At 56.0% G+C, this 20,954-nt stretch overlaps 1 protein-coding gene across 8 annotated transcripts in view; it reads right to left on the minus strand.

The window, feature by feature from the left end:
• LOC123621125 (myosin phosphatase Rho interacting protein) overlaps window positions 1-20,954 on the minus strand; it is a 138,508-nt gene that overhangs the window by 30,289 nt on the left and 87,265 nt on the right. For 3 of the 8 annotated variants that reach the window (XM_045526972.1, XM_045526974.1, XM_045526975.1), the window contains exons 6-12: window positions 15,881-16,100; window positions 14,622-14,781; window positions 10,048-10,189; window positions 9,145-9,258; window positions 7,144-7,200; window positions 5,844-5,912; window positions 3,070-3,159 (exon numbers count right to left, since the gene is read on the minus strand). In XM_045526972.1, coding sequence (XP_045382928.1) covers window positions 3,070-3,159; window positions 5,844-5,912; window positions 7,144-7,200; window positions 9,145-9,258; window positions 10,048-10,189; window positions 14,622-14,781; window positions 15,881-16,100 — 852 coding nt within the window. Of the gene's footprint in view, window positions 1-3,069; window positions 3,160-5,843; window positions 5,913-7,143; window positions 7,201-9,144; window positions 9,259-10,047; window positions 10,190-13,516; window positions 13,735-14,267; window positions 14,782-15,880; window positions 16,101-20,954 lie in introns of those variants that run through there. The other 5 variants (XM_045526967.1, XM_045526968.1, XM_045526969.1 and 2 more) reach the window with 3 other exon arrangements.

Raw genomic sequence — 20,954 nt, forward strand, 5'->3', positions numbered from 1 at the left:
TCCTGCCCCGAGGTTGTGGAAAGGGCTAGCTGCTTGCTCTGCACCTGCGGGCACCGCCAACAGATGTGAGGATTGCAGCCCTATCCTGTGAGCTGCTCAGGCAGGTCACAAACGGACCCAGGAGCCAGCTCAGCAAAGCCGCTGACGGAAAGATAAAATCACAGTTTGTGTCTGGGCCCGAGCCTGGCCAGGGGCCCACACGTGCAGGTCTGGTGTGCCACAAAGCACAGCTCAGACAGACAAGCTCCTCCACCTTGGTCCCTTCCACACAACCCGGTAAAGACCTGGCTGCTGCTCAGCTGGGCTTCCCCTCATCGGCTCCGCCCTGCACTCCCTGCCACGGCTGGTCCTCATGCCCTGGTGTAAGCGCCGCTGGAGTCTGGCCTCAGCTCTCCATGTGAACCCCACTTCCCCGGCTGAGCTCTCCTTCTCAAGGGCTGCCTGTCTTGTGTTCTCCAAGAGCCCACCACAGGCTCAAACACACGACTGGCCAGAATTCCAGAGGCCGCCCCTTCTTCTGTGAAGCCAGCTCTTGGCTTCCACGCAGGGCATTACCACGCTCTGGGTCCCGGCCCCTCTGTACCTGCTCTCCCTCCCACTGGCACTTAGCTCCCTCCTTCTGTGCCCAACCGCACCATGCCAGCCTGCCTTGCTCCCTTCTAGCCACCCTCCACGTCCTGCTGGACATGTCTCACAAATGCACCGTTGCCTGGTGTCTTCCAATACCTTCCCATGCCTTCCAAAACCTCAAGGCAAGACCAGCCCCCAACCTGGCACCTGGGCCCCAACCTGGCCTCTGTACCCAGCTTCCGCTCTATGCCACCAGGTCTGGGACATGCCACACACTTGGCCCTCCAACCACGCCTCATGGAACCCTCCTCCAGGAAGCCCCCTCCATGCTGAAAGCACCCCCTCCTTACTTAGAATTCTTGGCTACTGGGGCTCACAGGAAGGCACTACTGAGGTGGCCCGCACCCCTGTCCATCACCGCGAGGGCAGGACGTCTCTCAGACTGCAGGCCCTGCCCAGGGAAACTTGCTCACCAGCGCAGGGGGGCAGCTGGCTGGAGAGGACACTCACGGAGCCCTGCACCTGTCTACCCCTCCTGCAAGGGGCCAGAGGCAGAAGAGCCTCGCAGCAGGGCAGCATGGGCCACTAAGAGACCAGCTCACGCCTGGCCCGGGTGCCAGGACATCAGTGCAGCCTCTGACCATGACTTAGCTCCCACCACGGATGCCTGCACACAGGGAAGCCACGACCAGTGCCCCGTGGGCTGGTAGCTGGGATGTTCCTGGTAAGTGAACTCACTGGCCTTCAGGTCTATACTTCAGTCTCCTCTAAGTCGGGTTAATCTGAGTTAGCTGCAAAGTCCCTGATCGACTCTCAACACAGCAATACAACTGATTTCCTGGGCCCAAACATCTGAAGGCAAGACCCTGCTACAGGTAAGCTCATCAGAGGTCCAGCCTTGTGTGAAAAACCAGGTCTCAGGGCCCATCTCCATGGTGGCTTCTCTACCCATCAGGCACTGTCAAGGCTCTGGTGGGTAAAGAACTAACTTTACCCCAGGAGGCCTGGCCTTTGTCCTGGCTCCTGGGAGGTAACTTCTAACTCTTAGAATTTCCTGAGTGAGTAGAGTGCTTTTGCTACTCATGGTGGTCCCCTGGGACCCTACCTGACAGCTCATGCTGATAAGATGACTCAGGGTGGGGGCTGACCATGCCAGAAAAACCAACCATGAAATCAGAGGGTTGGGGTTTGGGCTGTGAGAAATCAGCTGGCCTCTAGGGGGAGGGCCAGAGACTGAGTTGCACTGAGAGTACAATCAATCCTGACAGTACCAAGCCTCAGTAAAAACCCTGGACGTTGGCCGGGCGCGGTGTCTCCTGCCTGTGATCTCGGTACTCTGGGGGACCGAGACGGGAGGATCTCTTGATGTCAGGCATTCGAAACCAGTATGAGCAAGAGCAAGACCCCACCTCTATTGAAAATAGAAAAATTAGCCGGGCATGGTGGCGCGTACCTGCTGTCCCAGCTACTCGGGAGGCTGAGGCAGGAGGATTGCTTGAGCCCAGGAGTTTGAGGTTGCTGTGAGCTAGACTGAGGCCACGGCACTCTAGCCCAGGCAACAGAGTGAGACTGTATCTCCAAAAAAAAAAAAAGGGAAAAAAAAAACGGCCTGGACACTGAGGCGAGCTTCCTGCCAATGCTCTGCACAGCGCCTCGTGGCAAGGCTGCGCAGGCCCACAACTCCGAGGACACAGGCACTGTGCGCCGGGACTCCTAGTCCCAGATCCTATCTCATAGCCCTTCCTTTGGCAGGTTCTAACTTTGTATCCTCTTGCTATAATTAAACTAATTTTAAGTATAGTGTTTCCCTGACTTTTGTGAGTCATTCTAGAGAATTCCTGAACCTGAAGGTGGTTTGGGAAATCCCTGAACTTGCCAACTGCCGTCGGAAGTGAGGGCAGGGGTGGCAGTCAAGAGGACTGGGCCCTCAACCTCGAGGCTGGCTGACGCCGGGCAGCCCTTAGTCCACACAGCTTCAGTGACATGGCCAGGGAGAACCATTTCATTTGTCCAATCACATTCTGTTTTTCAAGGGTAGGGCAATGCCTTGCATGTCTGAGTGTCCCAAGAGATTTTAGGAAAAAACAGCCTTGTGAGTGAATGAGTGAGCAAATGAATGAATATGTGAATAAAAACCTATTTCTCTGAGATTTAAATAATAAAGACTTTCATTCTTATTCCCCATATCCCACATCCTTCCAAACGCTCCAAACACTAGCATTTTTAAAAAGAAAAAAGAAAAGGACCTTCAGAAATAAAAACCTTTAAACATTTGAGAAAAAAAATCTGCTAGCGTCTACTTTTTTGTTCAGATTACAAATTGGGGGTGGGAGTCAGGTCCCAAGGACAGAGACACCAACACTAACGGGAAGGACCGAGTGCTGACCACACACACCATGCCAAGTCTGCTCAGAAGGGCCCTGGCCGAGGACATCAGTCTCTCTGAGACACGTTCCTACTGGTCAAGCCCGCAGCCCCCCCTCCACTCCTGGGGCTCACATGTATCTGGAAGCCATAGTTTCTCTGGACTGGATACTCTGTGACATCATAACACGTAGACAAGTCAATCTCCCCATCCAAGTCAGCTGCCTGCAGAGAGAAATGGAGGGTCTTATGAGATTTAGGAAGAGTCAATGCCCAGATGAGCATATTTCCATCAGTTAACTTCCTACATGGACTTTATCTTTCGTGGTATGTGAACTGACAAGTGAGGATACTGTCTGCCCCACCACCACATCACCCAGATCCCCTCCCTGGACACAGCCACAGCACCATCTGCCCACGTTCTGGCCGAAGGCATTCCACACGCCCCTGGCTCTCTAACACACGGTGATGTTGGAACTGCTTTAGACTCTTCAAAATTGAGGAGGGGTTTCTGTGTATGTGGATTTTATCTACTGATGACATTTACTGTATTAGAAATTACAATTGAAAACTTAAACATGTTTATTCATTTAAGGATAAAAACATTTCATTTTAAAATAAAATTTTGATTAAAAATCAGTGGTTTAAGAGTAGCACTATTTCAAATTTTTGCAAATCTCTCAAATGTCTGGCTTCAGGGAGGACAGCTGGGTTCCCCCATTTTGTTTCTGCACTCAGTCTGCTCAGTACCTCGTTTTGGTTGAAGTATAAGACGACAATCTGGTCTTACACAGATACGGAGTTAGAAAAGGAAGTACTTTAATAGCCTTTTCAGCGAACTGTGGTTGTTATTTTTTCTTTTTTTCATGAGACAGGGTCTCACTGTCACCCAGGCTTGAGTATAGTGGTACAATTAGAGCCCACTGTAACCTCCAACTGCTGTGCTCAAATGATCCTCCTGATTCAGCCTCCTGAGTAGCTGGGACTGCAGGTGCGCACCACCTTACCTGGCTGATGCTTTAAAAAAATTTTTGCAGAGATGGTGTCTTGCTATGTTGCCCAGGCTGGTCTAAAACTCCTGGCCTCGAGTGATCCTCCCACCTCAGCCTCCCAAAGTGCTATGATTACAGGCACTAGCCACCACGTCCAGGTGTGGCTATTCTTTGACAAGTGATAGTTTCTTAAAGGTTAACTGCAATGTGGAATCTGAAATCACACCAATGAACTGTCTGTATTGTTACATTAAAATAAGCTGTTCTTTCCTGCCCTTTGCATGTATCTTTTACTCAGGCATGATTTTGTAACATTATGTATTGGTCACTTGGAAAATATTAAGTTATCTACAGCTTCCAAATGTCTACCCATTTCATGTTTAAGATCAAAATATCATGCTTGTTAATATTACCACCTATCTCATCAGGAGAGTCTGTTAGTAAAGGGAAGTTCACAACAGTGAATACAAATCTTCTGGAAGTTTTAATTTTTGCTTGAAAGCTCAAATTGTATCACTGGCAACGAACTGTCAGTTGTTTTCCTTGAAAGATGAGTTCACTTGGTTCATTTACATGGAAACATCTGCTAATCGCCATTTGTCTGTCAGTTATTTGTCCCATGAAGAAGCTGCTAGTTCACCTGGCAACTCAGTCGCACATGTCCTTGCCCACGAGACAAGCTGCATACTTTGGCGTGTAGCCAAAGCAACTGACACTTGCTTCCATTTCAAATCAGAGTATGAAAAAGATGGGTATGCAAAGATTGAGACTTAGTAAAACTGTCATAGTAACTTTTGCTGCTCCATCAAAGACATTTATTTATTTTAAACAAAATCCAAACACCATGAATGTGTGGCAATGAAGAATACAGTGACCACTGGCACAGTGTGTTGCTCCAGCCTTGACTGCCAAGGAATCAGCAGTTTCACCTGCCACTGCTATTGTACCAGCAGCGCAGAAGTCGGCACAGTGAAAAGAGTCAAAGGCATCTTAATGTTGCCGTTTTAACCATCACAGATCTCCTGAAAGGGCGTCAGGGACCCCCAGAGGCCTGCAGACCACTCAGAACTGCTGTTCTGTGCACACAACCAAGGCTTACATGTGCTCCTTCCTCCCCTGATGTGAGACACCAGCAGAGGCCTGCCATGCACACCATGTTACGCCTGCCTTTATCACTAACATCTCTCCCCCTTCAGAGTATTTAAACACACATACCAGCCCCTGCCGCTGGATATTCAGGTCCTTTCCCACCTTCTGCTAGTGCAAGCACATGGGAGTGACTCGCCTGGGACGGACCCTTCCCTCCACGTGGGAGGACATCTGAGGGTTCCCACAGCGGAGCCATCAGGGAAAATGCAGAGCACAGACTTGCCAAATTGATCAAAAGAGATTATTTTTTTTTAATAGGCAAAGAAAAAGGAGACCTTTCTAGTCGGTTTTTGACCATGCAACAAAGATTGTTAAAGGGCCCAACGAAGTTTGTCTACCATGCCCCATCCCTGTCGGGAAGAGAGGGGCAAGATTTAGTTCAATTTTTCCAATGACTCAATCCATCACATAATCTCTTTGTAGAAAAACTACAACTGCTCATCCTGTGTTTTCAAATTTCAGTTTTTCAAAGAACAGAGAAAACAAATGCTACTGACATCCACTGCATCCAGCTCCTAACACAGGGCCTCATAAGAACCCAATGACAAAGGCAGCAAAACAGCCACGAGGACATTAAAAGCTGGTTTTATGCTCACTTTCCCACCAGATCGAGGCTGGGAAACCCAAGGCAGCAACACAGATGCCCCTCAACAGACAGATGGGGACTTCAGCCCAGACAAACGCAACAGCATAGGGACCCTCTGGTTCCGGATACCACCTGAAGCCCTTTGGCCGTCCCTAAAACAGAAGCAAGGCCCAGACACTCACCTCCTCAGCCACCGAGTCCCTGTAGTATCTCAGGCTTTGATCAGCCAGGACAAACCAGTGTTTCTTCCACTAAAAGAGAAGGAAAAATAGACTCAACTCCCAACTTCCACGCAGCGTGCTTACTGTTCCAGGGCGACGCACAGCACCGTCCTTTGAGCACCTCCCAGAGCACGGAAAGCACAGGGCAGGCGGGCCCCTCCCGGTGAGCGCAGATGGCGCACAGAGGAGTCTGCCCCGGCCGCAGGCAGCCAGGCACTCACAGCCCCGGGGAGCTCGCTAAGCAGCAGCTCCTCCAGTGCAAAGGCAGCACAGAGAGCGGGTGGACCCTGTCTGCGGGCTCTCTGTGATCCAGTGGCATGGCTGGTGACCAGTGCAGTGCAGTCCTCAATCTCAACTCCAGGGGCTGCAGACTACAGGCTGAGCCCATCGGAGTGGAATGGTGGCTGTGAACGTGGCATCTCCACCTGCAGGTGGCAGCTTGAGAGCCACAGCCACGTGGCTGGCTACCCAGCAGGAGCAAACTAACCAGCTGGAGTCCCAAGTCTTCACTGCAAGTAGCAAGCAGGGGAACTTGAGTCTTCGGGCAAAGCCAAGGGCATTTGACATGGAGAAGAAAGAAAAAGAGGGTATTTTGGCACAGTGGCTCAGGAAGCAGGAGGGCGTGGGGATGGGCCAGGTACAGGGCCTCTTGGGTAAGGAATCAGCAGGCTCCTCTTCATGCCTCGTTTGGAGGCCTGGCCTTCCAGCCCATAACACAGGTCAGGGTGGGCCAGCTGCAGATGGCCCTTGTGCTCAAGTCTGATGGCAAGAAGGTAGCACATCTGCTCTTCCCAGGGCAACGTGCTGCTGCAGCTGAGGGCTCCTCCTGAGCACAGGAGTCCCGCACAGCTAATCTACCGTCTACCTGGCTGCCTTGCATGGAAACAAGCCAACCCCACAGCCAGCTTTCCATGTCTCTGAGGAAGCCTGGACTCCTAGAGAACTTTTAGGAAAGATCACCAGGTGGCAGGGGCTAGCATCGTAGGGGTCTCTAAAGCCTGAGGCAGAGATCTCCTGCAGGCAGCAGGCAGGCCTGGATGCCCTGAGCACTCCCCACTGCAGAAATGGGGGCTGTACACCTGCGCTTCTCTGAGCAAATGGGGGTGTCAGCCACAGTCCTGTCCACAGGACAAGGGATGGGCAGCAGGCAGGGCTGCAGCCAGTGCTCAGACCCACGCCAGGATGGGCCAGCTCTGCCTTGCACCTGCTCCCCAGCTCCCCTTGGTGGGGGCCAGGGGTCACAGTGACTCTGCACACTCACCTGGCCATCCTCGTACTGCTTGGTCAGCCAGCCTTTCTTGAAATTCAGCAGGTCAGGCTGAGAAAGGGAAGAAAAAAGAACAGCTTAGAGGACAGCCCCATGGTCTCCTAGTCATGGGCAAAGGGCATCTGACGAGGCTGGCATTTCTGTTCAGATGAGGCAGCCATCAGGAAAGGGATCCACCTGCCAGACAAGCCTGTGTAGCCCCCTCCCCAGCAGGTGCTGCCCACAGACCCCTCCCTCAGGCGTGAGCATCCCCGAGGAAGGAGACGCCAGGCCTGGCAGGCTGGGTCTCATGGCCCGTGAGCAGCAGCAGCAGCAGCACCACTGTGGCACCCTGAGTGATTGCCTCCTCGGGCCACTCTGCAGGGCCTGTCTGGGGCAGAGATCAAGCCCAGGTGGAGAGTCACACAGCATTTCACATGAAGGGGAATGCCTGCAGGGATAGCTGAAAGGAGAATTCAAAAGTTCTTGCAGAAGCCTGGAAGCAGAGATGTGCCTGGCGTTGAGGAAGTAGCAGCACCAGCTCTGCCGAGATCCCCCGGCCACTTCTCCATCAGGAAGCTCCGTTTGCATTTCCCCACAGGAAGCAGGACAGCAGACGAGGGCAGGGATCCAGGCCAGGAGTGCTGTCCCTGATGGGCCCCACATGCCCGGGCCCAAGGCGCAGCCTGAGAGAGCCCTGCATGGGGACCCCCGGCCGAGGCCCATATCTACCAACCCGTGCTCCTGTGATGCCAGGCCCCACAGAGGGATGGGTCCCCTCTCCTCTGGCCCCACCCTGATCAGGAACCGGCTTTGTCTTTCTATGTTACAAGGCCCAGGAGGGAGTTAGAGCAGTAGAGAAGCATCAGGACAACCCCCAGGACAGGATGTTCTGGGAACCTCTGCTGTAAACCCTGAGCCGCTGCCTAGGCCTGGCAGCAAGGTGAACCCAGACTGAGAATAGTCCCTCTCCAGAAGCCTGTTTTAACTCCAGCTTCCTATCAAATTGCCCTTGCTGCAGTACCCAGTTGAAAGCAATCCTGTGAAATTAGAACGCCCTATCTCCAAATGACCCTTAAACAGGGGAAATCCTCTCCTGTGTGTGCCACACGAGACTTGGGATACAGGACTGCATCTTCCCCTCTCTGGCTGCCCTAGCTTGAGGGTCTGTAACAAACACTGCTAACTTCCACACTGTGGTAGTCACTGACTGCTGGTGACGATGCCCATGAGGTAGACCTCTGGCTGGTGCTCTGCTGTCAGGGTCTCTGGCAGATGCTGGGGACAGTAGCTACCAGCTGAGTCAATAAACTCGAGGAGTTTCATTCCAAACATCCTGGAGCAAAACCCAGAGTGAAGGAGGAACCAATCCTCTTGCTTAGACGCCATGGTTACACATCAATCAGTGGCTGGCAGCCACACTGCCTGGGGAGGCGAGAGGCCCATTGTGCGATGGCTTTGCCGGCATCAGCAAGGGGACGAGAGGTGGTAACAGGCCCAGTCCCCCCAGGAGGCTGAAGAAACAGTGGAGGGGAGCCAGGTCAGCATGCTAAGAAGCCACCTTGCTCCCTAAGCTCTGACTACGCCCTGCTTCACCTCCGTTGTGCCGACTCTGGCCCAGGGAGAGGGCCTCTTCACTCCCGGCAAAGCCCAGAGAACAGGGCCAGCTCCCGGCAAGATGCAGCTCCTGCCTCCAAAGCGCCCCCAAAACAAATACCCAACACCAGAAGGGCACTGGGCCCCTGCTGCGGCCCCACTTCCCAGAGTCCGGATCCTCCATGGGGACCTCCTTCTGGAGCTCAGGATGCCACGTAGCCCCAGTTCTGGGCCCAAAAAGGGAAGAAACACAGGATCTGCTTCTGATGGCCCATGAGCTGGGGTGCTCACAGACACGAGGGCCTGTGCACAGAGGGACGGCTGGCATAGACGCACGGACAGAGACAGACAGCAACCCAGAGTGACCAGAGCAGAGGAGCACAGTCTCCAGAGGACGCAGTGCACGGCACCCGGGCTCACCGTCATGGAGGGCTCCGTGGACCTCCTGTCCAGTGACTTGGCTCTGCGATGTGGAGACAGGGGGGGAGCTGAGGCATCTGGGAGAGGAGCTGTGGGGGCTTCGCTGGTGACGTCCTATGGCAGAGAGCAGCCGGCGTCAGCACAGCCCAGCACACCTTGAGCAGGTGGGGGTGGCCAGCCAAGGTGGTCCACCCTCCAAGGGCTGCAGGGGGCCTTGCTCCCAGTGACAGGTGGCGATGTGCCCAGGTCCCCAACCACAGGTGTCTGCCAAGGCCAGGAGGGGACCTGAGTCCCAGGACACCCTGGTCATCAGAACAGCTTTTTCTTCCGCATGCTCAGCCACTGTCTCTCTGCTGGCCCCACCCCATCCTCCAGCTTCTCGGGTCACAGAAGAGCCCTGGCTCTGTGGCAGTGAGCAGCAGGCCTCGGGGCGCACAGCGGACTCTGTGTGCCACACAAGTGAGAGAGAAGCCTGGAAGAAGATGAGCTCAGACAAAGCAGGCTACAGAAGAGGTGGGTGGGCAGGCGCCCAGGAGGAGGCTTTGGAAGCTGAATCTACCTCGTGGACTGAGTGGAGAGGTGAGGGGCGTGGCTGTACTCGACAGGAAGAGGAAGTAAGGTGTGATATTCAGTCTTGTTGCAGGGCCACCTCACAGGGGAAGAGAGTGGTGCTAGTTATGAACTGGGATCTAAAACTCAATAGACATCCTGTAGCAGAGATGGATGAGGTTCTGACACGAAGATGCAGGAGACAGGCCTGCCCCTGAGAAAGTCACTGCGTGCTGGAGGTCAGAGAGCGGAAGCCTGGCAGGAGCACGTCCCAGGAGTGTGCGTGGAGGGGACTCGGAGGCACGTGGGGTCGTGTGCTGACCTGACCCTGAGCTCCCCCACCCAGGAGCTCACCCGCTTCCTGGGGAAGGCCCTCTTCTCGCTGCGGCCCTGGCGAGTGTCGCTGGAGGGCGACGGCCCTGCTGACGAGTTGGTCTCCATGTGCTCCGCCTTCTCAATGTCCAGGGCCTCGAATTTCTCTATCACCTGGGACCTCCTGAAAGAGAAGACACAGGCTGCTGAAGCGATAAATGGCGTCTCACGTTCCTAAACCGAGGAGGGGCTCTTTTAGCCGACACCCTCAGGCCTGGCCCATCCCGCCGGTCCCGTGCCGGCCTCCCTCAGCCTTCCTGTTGGGCGCGAGGCACAGCGCAGCACCGCATGGGCTTCTGGGCACTCGCCTGGCCGGCCGAGCGCCGCCCACGCCCGCTCCCTGCCACCAGGTCTGCACCTGCCCTCCGCCCTCCGCCCCATGCTGGAAGCCCTGCAGGCTCTGTCTGCTGGCCCACTGGGCGTTCACACAGCTCGGCACCCGGCAGCTTCTCCCGAGCCACAGGCAAGATCAAAAGGCAACCACCACCTTGGAGGGGACAGCCTCCGTTCTCATTGCACTCCTCAGTGATTGCGATGCAGCCCCAACCAGGGCATCCCAAATTCAGCAAGAAAGAGGCCCTTGAATTAACATTGTTTCTGCTGACAATACAAGACCAAATTAAAACAAAAACAAAGCAAGTTGATTTCATGTGAGAAGGCTGGCGGCCTCATCAGGCTCCTGCTCAGGCTCCTACTGCCGGAGACGGAGCTGAGATGGGCGAAGCGGGTGGAGGAGGCGGATGCCACGAGCAGCACAGCAGGAGAGGCGAGGAGGCAAGACCTGAAAGAAAACAAGGCTGGGGAATGAATAAACAGAAAAGCGCTGCTCGTAAAATCTAACAATGGCAAACCAAAACTACCCAAAGGATTAAAGCAGCAAAAACTGAAGAGGGAGAGAGATCATGCCCATCCCACAGCCGCAAGGAGTCACCCTGTGGGGTCAGAACAGGAGGCCGGCAGGGCCTTGCTGCTGGGGGCTGCCCACCCGGGGGCTTGGGGCTGGGATGGCCCCACGTCAGGAGAGCAGCCCCTTCCTCACAGCCCAAGGCCTGTTCTCCCAGGGGCACCGAGGTCTCCTCCCAGGGCAGTTCCACCTGGGCTCTGGACTGGTGGCCAAGAGCGAAGGGGAAGCAGGTGAAGGGCCCCCAAGCCTTGAAGACTAAAATCTAATTCCACAAGGAAGAAGAGTGGAAACAAGCTCAAATCCTGAGACATCCACCCCTCCCTCCTCCAAGAAGCCATCTTCTTCTCAGGGAGGGTTAGTGTAAAAACCGATCTGCTACGATCTCTCCAGAGTGGGAGGACAGTGCCATGGGTAGGAACCGGAGGGCCCCCGGGCGCTCTGCCAGCCCTGTGCTTCCACACCAGGTGTCATCTTCAGGGAGGGAGTCTGTGCCAGGCCAGCCTGCCGGAACTAGCAGCAGAGGCGGGCGGCTGTGGAGTGCAGGAGGGGACGCAGCACTGGGAGGGCAGAAGCTAAGGCAGCTGCTGGGGTTACCGGGCACCGAGGGGAAGTTCTGGTGAGTGCAGCAAAGGTGTCCACCACATCCAACCACCGTGGTGTGACCTGGGCAAGATTCTAGGCCCACTGACAGGCCTCACCGCCACCACTGCTGGCATGAGGGCTTCTTCGCCTAACACTGGGGCCTAGAAAGCCCCAGGAAGGCGCTTAGAGATTGTACCGGGCCTACACCCGAGATCAGCAAGCTGGGGCCTGTGGGGCACAGACAGAGCAGCAGCATGAGAGGAGGGAAGGTGCCCGCTAAGGCTGCTCCACGGGGCCTGGGGAGGGCCTACAAGGCTACAGGCTGAGGCAACGTCTGCCTCGACTTGCCAGGCAGAGTAGGACGTCACTAACTTGGTGCCCTGGAAGCATGGCACACAAAACAGGTGCCAGCGCCCCAGAGCGCCCCAAGTTCCCAGAGCACTCACCGATGCACTGAGGGCAGGGTCAGGGCTGCATGGGGAGCTGTCAGTCACCAGCAGCCCAACCAGGCCACGGCCCCCACACTCAGCAGCCAGAGGGGAATCACCACCCAAGAAACACTTCAGAGCTCTGCAAGTCTGAAGAGCAGACATGTCAAAGCCAGAGCAGACTGGGCTCAGAAAGGATGGCCTAGATGGCCACGGCCCGCCAAGAAACCAAACCCTGAGGCTCCTACAGCCTGGCCCCTGGGCAGGCCTGTCATGGCCACGGTTCCAGGCAGCCAGGTTGGTTTCCGCTCATCTGGAGAGTCTGCTCTCATCAACCAGGGGACAGGAATCCTCTCGAGCACAGGGTGGGCTGCGCGGGATGCCGTGAGCAGGCTTTGGAAAGCAACAGCTGCTGGCCAGATGCCATCAGGGTCAGAAAAAAGGGACGATGCAGTGCTAGCATGTAGAGCTGGCAGAGCCAGAGAGCCAGCACTGGCTGGAGACCATCCCTATGTGGCAGAGAGCATGCAGACTGCAAAGCCCCAGAGACTGCACCTATCCCAGGCCAGCAGATGAGAATGAGTTAAGATGAATCTCTCTGAGAAGCCAAGCCAAGCAGGTGTGCCAAATGTTAATTCTGTGGTCTGGCGCTAAACCAGGACATAGCTGACCCTGCTCCAGAGCCACCGCCACACGTGGCCTGCCCATCAGCCAGCATGAAGCCTCCCTTGCTGGCCTCCTCAATCACTAGCAAGATCCTCTACTCACGTATTACTTAATTGCTTAAAAGGACACCCTCGGCCCCAGCCCTGGGTCACACAATGGAAGCAGGGAGTGCCCAGGTTAAGGGCCTGCTGGGACCTGCACCACCTGTTCACCGTGAGAAGTTGCCCAACTTGCACCAGGGGTGGTGAGGACAGGCACCTTGTCGGGCTACTGATGGAATGTGAGGGCAGCCAAGGGCTTGGCAGAGCACCACCTGGCACCTGGAAGGTGCTGGGCAGCCCCTCAGCTGCCGCTTCCTTCTCCCCAGGAAGGAGATGAGTTTTCCTCTTTTCAAAACCAGCATCTCCAGGTGACACTTCCTCATCCCAGAGACTGACCCACAAGTCCACAGGTCCTTTCCACCTGGGATGTCTGGAAGAGTGGGTGGGCTGTCGGCCAAGGGTGGGTGTCCAGAAGAAAAGTGGACAGGAGGTAAAGACCCCCCTCCCACCTCGCCCCTGGATGGGCACCCGTGGCCTCGCCCATCCCGACAGCATCTCTGACTCTGAGCTTTGGGCTGTGGCTCGGGCAGTGAGGATACTCTGCCAAGATTTCTGGAATTAGGTCTGCACCTTTTTTCTGGATGGTGAACTTCTTTGGGAACCTAATGGAAATTATTGGTTTTCTTTTCTCCATTTCTTCCCAGAATGCCCATATACACTGTCAATTGTTTCACTACAAGGTGGGGTGTTGTGGACTCCAGAAGTCCATCCCTGGACCCGGGTGAGGATCCCTGCTGTCCAGGCAGAGCCTCAGTTTACAGATGCCCTACCTGAAGGAGTGCTCAGGCTTGGACCTGGGCTTGGAAAAACTGAGCTCCTTCTCTAGTTCTCCAGGAAACTCGGTAGAACGAGGGCAGGGCAGGGCCCCTCCTCTTCTCAGACAACAGCTGAGTTCTGTACCGGCGGCCCTTGGCCACTGCCCTAGGCCTGTTGTCCAATCCCTGTGTCTCCCCAAGAAGCAGGAGCTCCAGGCAGCCTCCCAAGTTCAGCCAAGCCTGGAGGGTGAAAGCGATGCTACTGGGTATGCAGCTGCTTCATAGACAGCCCCCAGCTTCCCGTGGCTGCTGCCGGGGAAGCTGTCCCCAGGTGAAGAAGCTGTGCTGCCCTTGCCTCCCCAGGCACAGCCGTTGCCCCTGCGCCTCCTGCAGCACCCTCTGCCCGCCCCCCCAGGACTGCTGGGCAAGGAGGTCCCCGTCACCATCTGTAGCTCTAGGGTCTGCTTGGCTGCACTGTAGCTTCGGAGAATAGAAACGGGCCAGAAGGAAAGGACCTGGACCCCAAAACGTCCAGGCAGCTGAGAACCCACCTAGAGCCCTTGGGGCTGGCCTCTTGGTGCTGAGAAATCCTGCATTTTGGCTGCCAGAAAATACCCCTCAGCCCTGTCCCAGCCCTGAACAGAATGTGTGCTCCCCCAAGGGAGGCTGAGGGAACGTGTGTGAGAGCACACACATGTGCATGTGTGTGCGTGACAGCATGTGTGCCCGGGCCTGCGTGCGAGCTGCCCTCCAATCCCCTGCTCACCTCCGCTCACTGCCAAACAGGCGGGCCACCTCTTCCCTGCCAGGGCTCTGGGCCCGAGTCCTACGCTCCAGCCGCCTTCTCTCCACCTGGAAGGCTTCTCGGTGGCTGATCCTGATGGCCTTGGGGACGTCGGCCAGGGTGGCGTACTGCCTGCTGGCTTTAAAGGCAAAGGTGCTCCCCAGTCTCTCTGTCCCCTGCCCCCCAGTGCTGCCAGAGTCCACGTGGGCAGGGGGCCGGCCAGCTACGTCCAGGGAGCCAAGGGAGATGCTGTAGACCATCCGGCTGGGGGGTCGAGGACCTGGGGAAGGAAAGGGATGACCAAGCTCCTGGGAGAGCGATTCGGGGCAACTGTACCTGTTGTTAGGGGTGCCAGGGCTGGGCGGGGAGAGCGGTGGGGGCAGCTGCTGCTCCTCGGCCTGCAAGTCCTGCTTGGTCTTCTCCAGGGAGAAGTAGCCGCTCTCCACCCGGACTTTGCGGCCACAGTCCATGCGGTCGCTGCTCACGGCACTCTCCTCTGGAAGAAAGGGGGAGCGAGGAGACACACTCAGCCTGCTGCCAGCTTTGCTCCGGGGATTTTCTTAAAAAGTCCATGCAAGACCCAGGCAGAGGCCATCTCTGCCTCCTGTCTCCAGCTTCTAGCACAGCTCGTCCAAGGGCAGAGTAAGAAGGAAAGAACCACGGGCTGGGAAGGAAATGTTCCTCCCTCATACTCCTTCCCTCATCCACCTTCCACCCTCACCTGGCTCCCCCTTGGCCAGACTGGCAGGCAGGCCCTGCACTTCTGGCCTGGGGCTTGGCCAGACAGCAGGGTCCCGCCTTAGGACAGTAGATGTCCCGCCAGCAACTGCTTCTCACCCAGCATGGAGGAGGAAGCCCCCAGGCAACCAGCCCTCAGTGTCCTAGTGTGTTCTGGGGGAGGGCAAGGGCGGGGACTTCTGCAGGAGTAAGACGCAAGGAGTGGAGTTTTGACGTGGATGGGCATGAGCCACTTAAGGCAGGCTGCGACAACATCTGCCCAGGCTCATGCAAAACGAGTTTCAGCCTAAACGAGCCGGGCCAGCCCCAACTGTCCACTTGTCTTTAACAACCTGGACAAAATATAAATGGAAAAAGTTGGCCTGTGTCTTGCAGAGCCCTCTAGGGCCTGGGATGAGGGAGGCAGAGATGAAAGCCCCGCTCTGCTTAGGCAATTCCAGAGTGCTCAGGGAGAGGGCATGGTGATGCCAACAGCTTCCTCCCCAGCACCTCTGCCCTACTTCAACAAGCCTGCCCTGGCCACTGCTTCTCTCGGGACATGCAGGGTGTCAGGGCCCGTGGCTGTGGATGTGAGCACAGTGATGCAGTAACAGGACTTCTCACACGTAGGCCCTGTGCCGGCGTCTGTGATCCTCCCGACACTCACCTGGGGCTCACAGAACAGGCACCAAAAGTGGCGAGGCCAAGACCAGAGCCCAGCAATCCTAGTCCACACCAGGCCGGGTGCTGCCCGAGGGGTCGAGGACACTGAGGGCAGGGCTTACACGGGGCTCTGTAGGACCAGACCGAGTCCCCAGTCCAGCTCTACTGGGGCAACCAGGAAGAGCAGGCACCCAGGCCAGCCCGGCCCCGCTCACCTTCTTTACTCTCCAGCCCAGGTTCCCGCAGGGAGCTGGTAGCAGGAGGCTGGCCCTGGCCGGGACTCTGAGCTGGACTCAGGCTGCTGCCGTCTGGCTGGTCCTTGGCCCGCATTTCCTCCTGCCACAGTGTGGACTTGGTGGTGGGGACCTTCTCAGCACTGGGGATGCTGCTGCTGCTGCTGCTGCTGGTGACAGCCACCTTGGCAGGCCCGGGCTCCTGGAGGAGAGGGCGCATCAGTGCTGGCACGGCGCACACAGCCCCGGGCAGGGCCTGGAATCTCCAGAAGGGGACGGACGGGACAGAAGGGAAGCTCCTTCTGGGTGGCTCCGTGGCCTTTTCACCTTCGCAGCCTGAGTACCTAGTCCGACTGGCTTCAGGCCAGGCTTGCTAAAGTTGTGGAGGAGAGGCTCAGTGTCTGTCAGTCCCGTCACTAAAGATGTGCAAGTCCTCCCCACCCACAAAACCAGAAAGCGCCTCAGGGCAGTGGGCCAGGCCTTAACGGCAAGACCACAGAGACTGCTCACAGTCTGTCATTCCTGCACATCCAGGCACTTACAACATGGAAAAGGGGAGAGCAACCGGGCAGAAGAGACAACACAGCCAAGGTGCCCAGCACCCTCTGCAGACCCTCAGGGTGAATGCAAAGGGCAAGCTGGACAGCAGGCAAGCCGGGCCAGCTGCCTCGACACTATGTGAAAGACAGAGTCATCGGATGCAAACCAAATGCTATGGTTGGAATGTTCGTGTCTCCTCAAATTCATATGTTGAAATTCTAACCCCCAAAGTGATGGTATTAGGAGGTGAGGCCTTTGGGAGGTGACCAGGTCACGAGGGTGGAGCCCCAGAGAGCTACCTTGCTCCTTCCAACATGTAAGGACGGGACGGGAGCCTCACCACACACAGAAGCTACCGGCTCCTCGATCTTGGACTTGCCAGCCTCTAGTACTGTGAGAAATAGATTTCTATTGCTTATAAGCCAACCAGTCTGTGGTATTTTGTTGTAACAGTCTGAACAGACTAAACAACCAAACATCCCACTCATCTGCACGCGTATGCATGCACACGCACACACACACACTGTCACACACACTCTGTCACTCTCTCATACACACAGTCACACACACACTGTCACACACTCGCATACAGTCACTCTCACACGCTGTCACACACTCTCACTCACACACACACTCATACACTCTCCTCTCACACACATTCTGTCACTCTCTCATACACACAGTCACACACACACTGTCACACACTCGCATACAGTCACTCTCACACGCTGTCACACACTCTCACACACACACTGTCACTCACACACACACTCATACACTCTCCTCTCACACACACTCTACTTTCCTCTCTCACACTCACACACTCCTCTCTCATGCACACATTCTCTCTCTCTCACAGTCTCTCACACAGTCACACACACACACACACTCCTTTCACGCGCACATTCTCACACACACACAGTCTCTTACACAGTCTCTCACATTCACACACACACACTCACACACAGTCTCTCTCACACACACACACACTCACACAGTCTCTCACACACACACACTCACACACAGTCTCTCACACACACACACACACACAGTCTCTCACACACACACACACACTCACACACAGTCTCTCTCACACACACACAGTCTCACACACTCACACACTCACACAGTCTCTCTCACACACATACACAGTCTCTCACACACACACACACTCACACACACACACACAGTCTCTCTCACACACACACACACTCACACAGTCTCTCTCTCACACACACACAGTCTCTCTCACACACACACTCACACACAGTCTCTCTCACACACACACACACAGTCTCTCACACACACACACACACAGTCTCTCTCACACACACACACACTCACACACAGTCTCTCACACACACACACTCACACAGTCTCTCTCACACACACACAGTCTCACACACTCACACAGTCTCTCACACACACACACTCACACAGTCTCTCTCTCACACACACACACTCACACAGTCTCTCTCTCACACACACACACTCACACAGTCTCTCACACACACACACTCACACAGTCTCTCTCACACACACACACACTCACACACAGTCTCTCACACACACACACTCACACAGTCTCTCTCACACACACACAGTCTCACACACTCACACAGTCTCTCACACACACACACACTCACACAGTCTCTCTCTCACACACACACACACAGTCTCTCTCACACACACACACTCACAGTCTCTCTCACACTCACACACACAGTCTCTCTCACACACACACACTCACAGTCTCTCTCACACTCACACACACAGTCTCTCTCACACACACAGTCTCTCACACACACAGTCTCTCTCACACTCACATACACAGTCTCTCTCACACACACACTCACACACTCAAGAGCACGTGTTCTCTCTTACACTCTCACAAGCTAGATCGAGGCCAACAGCCCAGAAGGGAATGGTGTCAGCTCCCATCTCTCCCCAGGTGGCAGAAGTGGTGCTGCCAGCAGGGGAAGTGCTCGTAGGGCAGCACTTAGGCAGAAGCACGGAGCCCACGCCCAGGGGCATGCAGAGACCCTTAACTCCGTGAACACAGCACCCAAACAAGGGCAGGGCTGGGATCCCCAGCTGCCCTGCAGAGCCAGCTCACACCCTGGGTCCAACCACTCTGTCAAAGGAGCTGCCGAAAGGATGGCTTTAGCCCCTTTGAAAGAGTAATGCCTATCTCTGCTCTCTTGCCAAAGGCAGGAGTGTGATATATAAATACCTACCTCTCGCTCCCCTCCTGGTGGCCAAGGCCCACATTCAGAAACCCACCTTAGCTCATCTCTGCCTTGGGGACCTTGGTGAGGGTTACAGATGACACAGGCTGTTTACGCGCGCGCGCGCGTGTATGTGTGTGTGTATGTGTGTGTGTGTGTGTGTGTGTGTGTGTGTGTGCGCGTGCACGCGCGCAATGGCAGATACAGTATCACCCTGAGGCTACCTATTGATAGCCTGGCTGGGTGCCTTACTATCCAGTCTCACCAACCCACCTCGAAGGGGAGGCCGCAGGTGCTCTCACCTGCACCGCCAGTAAGGGACAGTGTGGGGGTATGAGCGTTTCCATCACACAACCCCAGGAACAGGAGAAAGCCCAGGGATGGGTGGGGTACTGCCTTGGATGGGACGCCAACCCAAAGTTGTCATCAGCTTTGCAAGGATTCCAGGCCAGGAAGGCGATTCCCCTGACTCCCGATTCAGAGCCACCAGCAGACCATCCCCGCGTGGGAGACTCCCCTCGGGAGAAGGCAGCTTCTCAGAAGCAAATGGTGAAGGTATTCCTTGACAGTTTCCTGACGGCTCCAATGACCCAAGGAGATCTGGTCCCAGGGCCACCTGTCCCTCCAGCCAGCACACCACCCTGGTGCACTTACCCACAACAACCCACCAGCTGTACTGGATGCAGAACCACCTTCAGTCCCCTGCCCCCAACAGGAAAGCACAAGTCGCTAGGGCCCCACTTGTGGAGCAGGGCCTCTCTGGAGGGGTTTCAGAGAGGGCTTTCTCCCTACGCAAACAGCAGACCCAGTGGGAAGGGAGGGTTGGGACTTGGAGCAGGGGTGGCAGCAGACACCCCAGAAAAAAACACAAAGATCCCTAAAGAAGGAGACGAGCACACAGCTGGTGGCACTGGCCTGGCTCACGCTGGTGTGAGGTGGGGAAACACAGGAGAACCTGGAAGCCAGGAGACAGAGGAGCTGGTCTCCTCAAGCGCTGTCAAATGAGTGGGGACCCCAGGCAGGCCCTGCAACCCTGGATGGGGAGACACAGCTCTGGGCCTCCCATCTGTCCCCCTCCTTTCTGCCCTGCTCACTCCTACATGGGTCAACATTTCCTTCTGCTGCAGGCTCTTTCCTTCTTTAAGCATAGCAGGGGAGTAAGAAGAGCTCCCTAGAGCCCATGTCTCTCAGGCCACAGGTTTTGGCATCTCTGGTCAGGGCCAAGCCTATCTCCTCTCCCAGCCTGGGCTCTATCGAGAGCTGTCCTCAGCCCGGAAGGCTACTGCTGCCCGCGCAGCCCATCCATGGCCCTACCTTCAGCTCTCCCACCTGGGTTTCTCGAGGGCAGAGGCTGGGTTTAACCGGGCATGACAGAGAGCCAATGCTTCAAGCCCTCTGCTATTCAATCTGAAACTCTCACAGCCTATACGGGGCCACGGAGACAGAAGTTAGGTATGGTAGGGTCTTAGGTTCTCGCCTCTACAGGGGCCCTGAAGATGTTAGGCTTACCCCTAGCCTCACTTTGGGCCACGAGAACGCCTTCAGCATCAGGCCTGCCCAGAGATCCTGTCCCAACCACGGTCCCCACCTCTCCTCTGCAGAGGCCCCAGGCTGCCCCACAAGACTGACTTGTGGGAAAAATTGCCCCTGATGAAACCACCAGTTCTGGAAGCACCAGGCCCAAATGGGATGCTCTCAGAAGCCAGGGTGAGAATGAGAGACCCCACCAGGTTGGCTTCTCTGGGGCTCGGGAAAGCGCTGAGTGGAGGCGGCTGGGGCTCGTGCCCTACGAGAGCCCGAGGGAAGTGAGTGACCTCCCTAGCCTGGAATCACATGGCTCCTTCTACCAACCACTAAGTTAAGCTTTGGCCATAGCCAGCAGTACCAGGGGGACAGGATGCCACGGGGGGGAGGGAGGGGTCCCCAGCAAGCAGCCCCTGGTGGGCCCATGTCTCCTGCATGCCAAGTTACCTCATCTGGAAGCAGGAGCTCTGCCGCCACATTGTTTCAAAGGTATCCCCATGGAAATGCTACGTGACCCTAGACACTTACGCTGCCTGTAATTTTCTCTCTCAAACCAGGCAGCTTTGGGGGATTTGCATGTTAACTGCTATTCCCCAAGAGGAAGCTTCATTTTCAGTCTCCAGGAAGCACTCTGAATCCATTTGTGCCAACTTGCCAGGGACATCTCCCTTCCAGCAGATGCTGGCTTGGGCACCCCCAGAATGGTGGTGGATGACCGTTGGTCCAGAGTGGGCCCAGGCTGTGCAGGAAGGCCCATACTGCAG

Source organism: Lemur catta, chromosome 15 (genome assembly GCF_020740605.2).
Source record: "Lemur catta isolate mLemCat1 chromosome 15, mLemCat1.pri, whole genome shotgun sequence".
NCBI classification, from domain to species: Eukaryota; Metazoa; Chordata; class Mammalia; order Primates; family Lemuridae; genus Lemur; species Lemur catta.